The 7707-nt window shown below is 49.9% G+C and overlaps 1 protein-coding gene across 1 annotated transcript in view; it reads right to left on the minus strand.

Moving 5' to 3' along the window:
* The window catches only part of KCTD16 (potassium channel tetramerization domain containing 16), a 63434-nt gene extending 55956 nt beyond the window's left edge, over positions 1–7478 (minus strand). Inside the window, exons 1-2 of the mRNA XM_040573571.1 lie at positions 7101–7478; positions 5673–6833 (exon numbers count right to left, since the gene is read on the minus strand). Coding sequence (XP_040429505.1) covers positions 5673–6504 — 832 coding nt within the window. The 5' untranslated portion in view covers positions 6505–6833; positions 7101–7478. The remainder of the gene's footprint in view (positions 1–5672; positions 6834–7100) is intronic.
* Between the last annotated feature and the right edge of the window lie 229 nt (positions 7479–7707).

Genomic DNA, 7707 nt, shown 5'->3' on the forward strand with positions numbered 1-7707 from the left:
CAGGTTTGTGTTTTCCTGGCAGGAATCCTGCCTTCCTGCCGAGCAGGGCTTGCAGCAGAGGGAGGATTTGCACCATTAAGTTGTATGTTAGAGCGGCAAGGTAACAGATCTATATATTCATGCTAAACATCTGTATTGAACATTCGGGTCGATGAAGATCCTACCAAAGGGATACGGAACGCCAGCCGGGCCGTGAACGCTGGGCAGCGACAAGGGCCGGTACGCAACGGCCACCCGAGCTGGTTCCCAAACGTCACTATTCATACATCACTACAATGAAGCCTGAGTCCTGTACCCACCCAGTACACTTTTTCACCAAGCTTTGCTTCAGTTATCCACTGAGCTGAAGATTTTTAGACTAATCTAACAACCAGATTTGATATTATTGGTTTCCAATAAATAATAGCATTTTTCATCTATGGAACAACTCTAATCAAACTGACAGCCTCTGCAGGCTTTTCAGTCTGCCATGACAAAGCGGGAAAACATCACCCATCACTCAAGTATGACCAGAAAGCTGGGAGCAAGGTCCTTGTGACTCCCATGAATACGCTAACAGACTTGGCTGACTGCGCTACACCCCTACCACATGCAGACGAGCATCCTTGTGAGCGCTCAGGGAGTTTTGGTCAGCAAGATGGACCAGGCTCGCTGACGACAATAATCACCTGGAAACAAACATCTCCTGTCTACAGGAAAGGAAGACTGCATTATTCATCGGATTAGATTTTATTTTGTTATCTTTTAGGTCATTTTTATCTTCACTGATTTAAAACCAGACAAAACAAACTACTAGACCATACAGGTCTACCAGCTTAAAGGTATAGGAAAATAGGTGGTTTATCTTCTACATCTAAGCCTTTGACAGCAGAGCTGTAGGTGTCACTGCACAAGAGGGTTCATCTTGTTAGGCAAATTTCTACCACACAGTTCATTTATGAGTCAGTGATACGCACATCAGCGTGCGATCTTTTAGCTCTGCTCACACGTACAAAGGGGCTGGCCGTGGGCGGCTGCGTTATTCCCAGGGGATCGTGTTGTACGGACGACACCGGGATCGCCCCAAGGATGCGTGTCCAGTGAACAGCCATCAGAGTGCCCTTGCAGAGTGTATCACAGAATCACGGAATCACAGAATATCCGAGTTGGAAGGGACCCACAAGGCTCATCGAGTCCAACTCCTGGGTCCCCAAAGGACCGCCCAAAAAAATCAGACCATGTGTCTGCTCAGCTTTCCTTCTGCACAGCCCCAGCCAAGAGGTCTCACCTGTTTAACCCAGAATCTGAAATCTACTTCAGAAATACCTCAGCCTCCTACCAGCAAGTGACAACGACACCCAGCCAGCATCCTTGTGAAAGAGGGAGGTGAGGAGGCCAGAATTGAGAACTGCCGCTAGAGCCAGTGGAGGCAGCGCCCATCCTTCAGCAGCGAGAGCCTTGTCAGCTAACGGCTGGCTATCGGAGCTGCAGGGCCAGGAGTGCCCCACGGCTTCCTTGGAGCATTTGCAGATGCTTGAGCTGCAACCTGCGCACAGATGTGAAGTGCCCGGTGCAAGGCGAGGCTTAAGCCAACCAGGCCGGTTGTTCTGATTGCCTCACATTTGCTCAGATTTTGCAAATGGCCTCAGGAAGGGCAGGGACAGGCATCTATCTCAACCTCCATATTCTTTTCTGCCAGTGAACTTGAAGGAGCTTTTCCCAAGCCCTCTCCACCTGCCTGTTGTGGGGAAACATTTGGGATAAATTGAAGGCTTGACGTCTCTAACAAATTATCTTGGTGTAGCTGTCAGTACCCCCATCTTTTCCCTAGTTCTTTCCCTCCAGATTGTGTGTGAATTTTCTCACCCTTTCCTCCATCTGTACTTCTATATTTGCTCCTTTTTGCCTAGTGTCCCTCCTCTCCCCCTCTTTTGCTGCTCCAGCTGAGCAGAGGGCACCCAGCGCCTCGTGCTGTGGGCCGTGCCCCTGGCCGGGGAGCCACACAAGCAGAAGCAGGGGCTGCCATGATGCACTGCAGTCAAGACCTCCCCTCTGCACCAGGGACTGTTCTGAGAGCCTGTTACAATCCCTGCCGCTGAAAAGCAGAGAGAAGAGATGTGTCACGGGGTCCTGGGGGGCACAGCAATACCCCGAGGGGCTGAGATGCATCTTCTCCCCATCCTAGCCCGCCCCACAGCCACGTCACGCTGCTCCCAGCTGCTCTTCAGACACATACACGCGGTGCTGTGCCGCTGACCCGCTGCCCAAAGCTAAGGCCTCCTCCTCCTCCTCCATCTCCAACCTGTCATGTTGCACTTCTGGCACTCACAGTGTGCACGTGCAGGACGGTCACCCACAGTCCTGGCAGCTCTGCACGCCTGGATCCAAGCAAAAAGGGCTGGTGTGTAGGTTACGGGACGTGGTGAGAAAGAGCCTGCTTCTGGCACTGCGAATCCAGGAATGGGGCCAGGCTACAGAAGGCTGAGCCAGCCCATATGCTTTAACACCACCACCACCGCCACCCCCCAGCACGCACCAGATGTTCCCGTGTGTATCTGTGATTCATCCCATTGTAGAGGTTGGAAACAGTTTAAAATGAAGATCTAAGCAGAGGCTATCACGCTCTTCAAAAATTTGAGTGTTTGGAGATGGGGTTTTACTTCAAGATCATTGACAAAACAGGAGAGAAAACCACCAAAGTATTCAATTCAGAAATCCAACTGTAGGTAGTATTTTTTTTTTTTAATTTCATTGACATAACAGAAACTGGAGGGAAAGAAGATGCATGAGCGGAACCCCCATCCCTTCCTCCACTCGTGCTCCACCTGTGAGCAGGAACACAGGCTGCAGCTCCTGCCCACCCACCACACAGCGACTGCGTTTCAAAGAACTGCTTAATTATGGGCCTAATGGATCAGCACAGCCTGTCTCCAAGCCCTGCTTCGCCTTGGCCTACTTGAAGCTGGAGTGGAGCCCAGCTGCGCTCCCAGGATTGCACTGTCATCCTGTGTGCGGGCTTTGCAGCCCATCTCACCACCCACTCAGCAAAACAGCTGCAGGTTTGCTGTTCTGGACGCTTTCTGCGTGCCCTGCATTTCGGGAAAAGCTCCTCCGCAGAGAACACGAATCTCCCATTAGCCTTAATAGCACCTAAACTTGAACGAGGGGATAAACTATCATACAATATTAATCATGCAATGCTGTTAACAGCACACACTGTACCCATGTGAATAGCTGCACGGTTTACACCCCCATCAGCCCATCTGATCTACTTCCAGAAGGATTTGTATATGAAGAATGTTCTTTATCTTCATGCCAACCACAGCTATTTACCTTTTGAGGAGTATTCGGTGCACGCTGTGTATTTGGTGCATCAAAACACTGTTTTCCCCTCTATTCTTCCTCCTTTGGAAACAGTCATCCCTTCTCAGCTCTGGACCCCCTCAGCTGTGCATTTCACAGGAGCTACTGAGCTGCTCTGCGACGACCACCTTTGCATCTGTCTAACCAGTTGTTTTAGACACCGCCCATGTTTAGGACCATTAACCTGACTGCAACAGCTTGATGAATTAATGCTAATATAGACACAGTTGGCAGCTTCTAATTAAATAATTATGGCTAAACAGCTGCAGAGAAGTTGTAATATTCCACTAGAACGCCAGATGTCAATTTTATTGGTCCTCAAAGTTTAAAATGAAAGCCTTTGGGAGGTTTGGAAAGGGGCTCCTTTTGCTCCAGGTGAATTCTGCAGGCACCGTGCTGCTCCCTGCGCCCGGCTGCGGCCAGAGCCCACGCACACCGCCGGGAACCTCTGCAGCCCCCAGCAGCTCTAGCACAGCGAGCAGCAACCAGCACGAAGCGTAACAGAGAGATTTGGATTGAGATAAAAGAGTGGTTGGGCATCACAGTCATTGCTTTGCCTAGGGAAGGACCCTTGGAAAAATCTATCTCTGAAACTGTACCAGTGTCAAAAATAGACAAAACTGGTATGAACCAAATGCAAAACCTGTTGACTGGATACGTCTTTCCAAGAACTTTAATTGAATTGGGCATTCTGTGTATTGGTGGGAGAAGATTTTGTGATGCCTGCTATAAAATTTCACTCTCCAAAATTCGTAAGGTACCTCTCATCTTGGTACCCTAACTGTAACAATGTGGAAGCAAAAGGCAACCTTTGAAGGTAAAAATTCAAGTAATATGGAAGTCAGTAGTCTGTGTTTGTTAATTTGTGTAGAACCTACTTTCATCCTCTCTTCAATTAGCAAAACATTGAGCCTATAGAGAACTTTTTTCCCGATTCTAGATTTAAATACAATTTATTCTAATCCATTCCTTTAGCTACATGAATTGTTCTCCTTTAACTTGTACAAGACACTATAATTTTCAAACACGAGAAGCCTAATAATAGAAATCATCTATCCTTGTTAGCATATGAGCCGATCCAAGACCTTTGAACCATTTTGCTAAGAAATCCAGATAGAAAACTAATTTTACGTAAATCTATGCATGTCAGAAATACAGATGGCTCTTCAGGATGCTAACTTAAGCATCATTACATAAGCAGACTAGGGTTGCCTGTTGAGCTGAGACACAAGAGTAGATGGCGCTGAACCCAGTATTACACACCAACTATTCACTTCCTGATACATCTTTCATCTAAAACTTTTGTCAGCTCCCCACATTACGAAGCCTGCCAACTGTAAGCATTGCACACAGCGTGGCAGGTCTGCAGGCAAAGCAATTTTTATCCTTTTTTAAATCCCTCTGCCCAAAGCAGCAGCTGGCTAAAGCCCATTTGTACAAATGGACTGGGTAAATGTTCCATCCTTCACCCTCTTTAGATGAAAATGGAAGAAAACATCCTCACGAACCTCTTGCACACTTAAGCACAGCAGTTGGGGAACGATTTTCTGATACAGAATTATAGAATCAAAATCACCCTCGTGTTACCATTGGTAACAGTACCTCTACCTGAATATCAACTTAGAAAGTTAATGAGCCTGCTAGAGCTATCAGCTAAAATTACCACAACAGTATGTGATCTGATGTGATTGCAGTAAGCAGGGCAGATACTTCTCATTATGAGGACTGTTTTTCATAGGCATGTTGCATAACAAGGCACAGCAACTCGCCTCTCTCTGCTCTGAGCCCTCATTTCAGAGCACATCAGTTGGCTCTGAGAAGGCTCCCCATTGAAAAGCAGCCAGGGGGACGGGATTTTGTTTTCCCTTCCCTGCATGTAAGTGTGTCGGGTTTGCTGACAGATGGTTTGGCTGACTACGCTTGACTATTATCAAGCAGCTTTTACCTTTGCAAATTGAATCCCATTTGAAGATTTTCTGTAACTAAATCTGCAGCGCGTTTGCAAGGCTCACATCGCATCGCGCTCGCACGCAGAAGTGTGCAAGGCCATCGGGTGGCTGAGCCGCACAGCCAGGGGCACGGAGCCTTCGCCGCGGGGATGGGCGCTTTCGGCAGTCTGTGCTGCCACCTAGCCAAGACCAAGGCACCGAGTTCAGCCTTGCTTTACCTTCTGCAAGCTTAAACTGAAGCGTATCACCCCAGATCAAAATAAAGCTTCGGTCCGCAGCAGACCCAAGGAAATTTGCACTTTCTGGGCTTTGAGAACCGTACGGTCAGGGACAGGCTTCGAACAGGCAGTTACGCTTCCCTTAGAAATGCCTCGTACTTACGGTAGAAGACGTATTCAGTGTAGCTGGACCAGACCTTGTCGTCAGTGTACTGACTGACAAAGGAAGCCGTCACAGAGGAGTTGCAGGCCACCATGTGGAATCCACACTCAGATAACATGTCGAAAGCCCTCTCCAGATGCTTGAACTTGAGATAAAACCTGGAGGTGTACCTTTCTGGAGCTCTGTCTGGGTCTCTGCTTTCATTCAAACTTTCTCCAAAGACCTCTTTGACCAGAGCAATCCTTCCACAAACCAAAATCCTTGGGACCCTCCTGAATTTGGCATCTGCTTGGCTCTCCCTGCCAATAGTGCACGACCCCCGGTACCCAATGGTAATGAATCCCCACTTCCGATCCGACGGTAAGAGCGACGAGGGTGGGCATATTCTCGTGTCACTGCCTTGGGAGACCTCTTCATAGTCACTGTGGCAATAATCGTCGGGGCTTTGCTTGCTGTCATCGGGAGTCAGCAGTTTGACCAGGTCCGGGAGCTGGAAGTACTCAGCCTCCCTCTTGAGCCTTCCCTTCTCCGGGAAGTGGTCGGGCAGAACCACTTGCTTGTCCCTGAGATAGTCCAGAATATAGCGGAAAAGAAAGCCATCTCTGTCGATGAAGAATCTTCCCTTGGAGTCCTTAGCCAGATCGTTGGCTGTGTCTCTTTTTGGGGTGAACATTTTCCACAGCAGGGAGTGAGGGGTGCCAACCAAGGTGGAGTGGCGAGTGAAGTAAACCTGGCCACCCACGTTTAGCTCCACGACCTCCGGGAAGGAGTGCAGCCCGGTCCCTTGCTCCCGAGCAGGAAGGTAAGTCCTGCAGTTGCCACTAAGAGCCATTGTATTTTAAAAAAGAAACCAACAGCAAGGAGCAGCAGGACGGTCGATCACGGCAAAGTGTAGAATAAGGCTCCCAACATTAAGGAGAAATGGGGTGAAAGGAAAGTGAGGAAACGAAAAAAAAAAAAAAAAAAGAAAAGAAAAGAAAAAAAAAGGTTTGTCTAAAAAAATTAGGAATTGTCCATGAGTAACTGTGTGGCAGAAGTGGCTTGTATCCTAAGCCATAGGGGCTGGAGAGCAATCACTTCACGAAATGCAATCACATCATCAGATCTTCCGACAAAGCCATCAAAATCAAGGTCAAGCCAAGCCTACGATCCTTCACGGGTCTGTTAAAAGGGAAAACAAAATAAGACACAAATTATTCTCTTAAGCAACCCAGAAATTGCAACAGAGAGAAGCCGATGGTTTTTGAAAGCAGTGAGCTCTCCTGCTAAACAGATCTATTTTTGCCAAGTTCTACGTTCCTTTTCGCAGGTACTAACCAAGGGAAGGACTCCGTGTGACCCCACGGTTTAAAGACAACACACGGTTCATCTTTAAACGAGCATCTGATTTAGACACGCAGCCGAGGCAAGGGGAACGGCAGCTCTTACCTTGGTTACAAGTAACGCACAGCTCTGTACAGGAAAGCAACACCTCAGGACACTCAGAACACGCACACAGGCACACGGAGCCCGGTTAGCACCAGATCCGGTCCCGGCAAGGGGCAGCAAAGGCAAGGAAAGTGCTCTTAGCGACATCCACGGAGATCTCAAGAGTTAAACCGAGTCACAGGAAAGTTAACCACGGCAGGTGACGAGAGGAGCCGCTACACACAGCACGGCGGGGAGGGAAGGAAGAAGCAAAGAGCAAAAAGCACAAAACCCCAACAAATCCGACCGGGGTCCTCGGAGCGGGGCCGGGGCAGGGCGGCGGTGGGCGGATGACTTGCAGAAACCCCGCGCTACGGGCGGCCGGGCTCCGGCGGCTCCCGCGGCGGCAGCGGCCCCGGGCCGGGGGGCGGCGGGGACATGGCCGGGGCGCCGCGGGGCTGCCCGGTACGCTCCGGTGCGGTGCGGTGCGGTGCGGTGCGGTGCGGTGCGGTGCGGTCCGGTCCGGTCCGGTCCGGTCCGGTCCGCTGCGCTGCGCCGGGCTGGCCGCCGCTCCCGCTGCTCGGCTCGGCTCGGCTCGGCTCAGCCCGGTTCGGCGCGGCTCTGCCCG

This window comes from Cygnus olor, chromosome 14 (genome assembly GCF_009769625.2).
Source record: "Cygnus olor isolate bCygOlo1 chromosome 14, bCygOlo1.pri.v2, whole genome shotgun sequence".
Classification (NCBI taxonomy): domain Eukaryota; kingdom Metazoa; phylum Chordata; class Aves; order Anseriformes; family Anatidae; genus Cygnus; species Cygnus olor.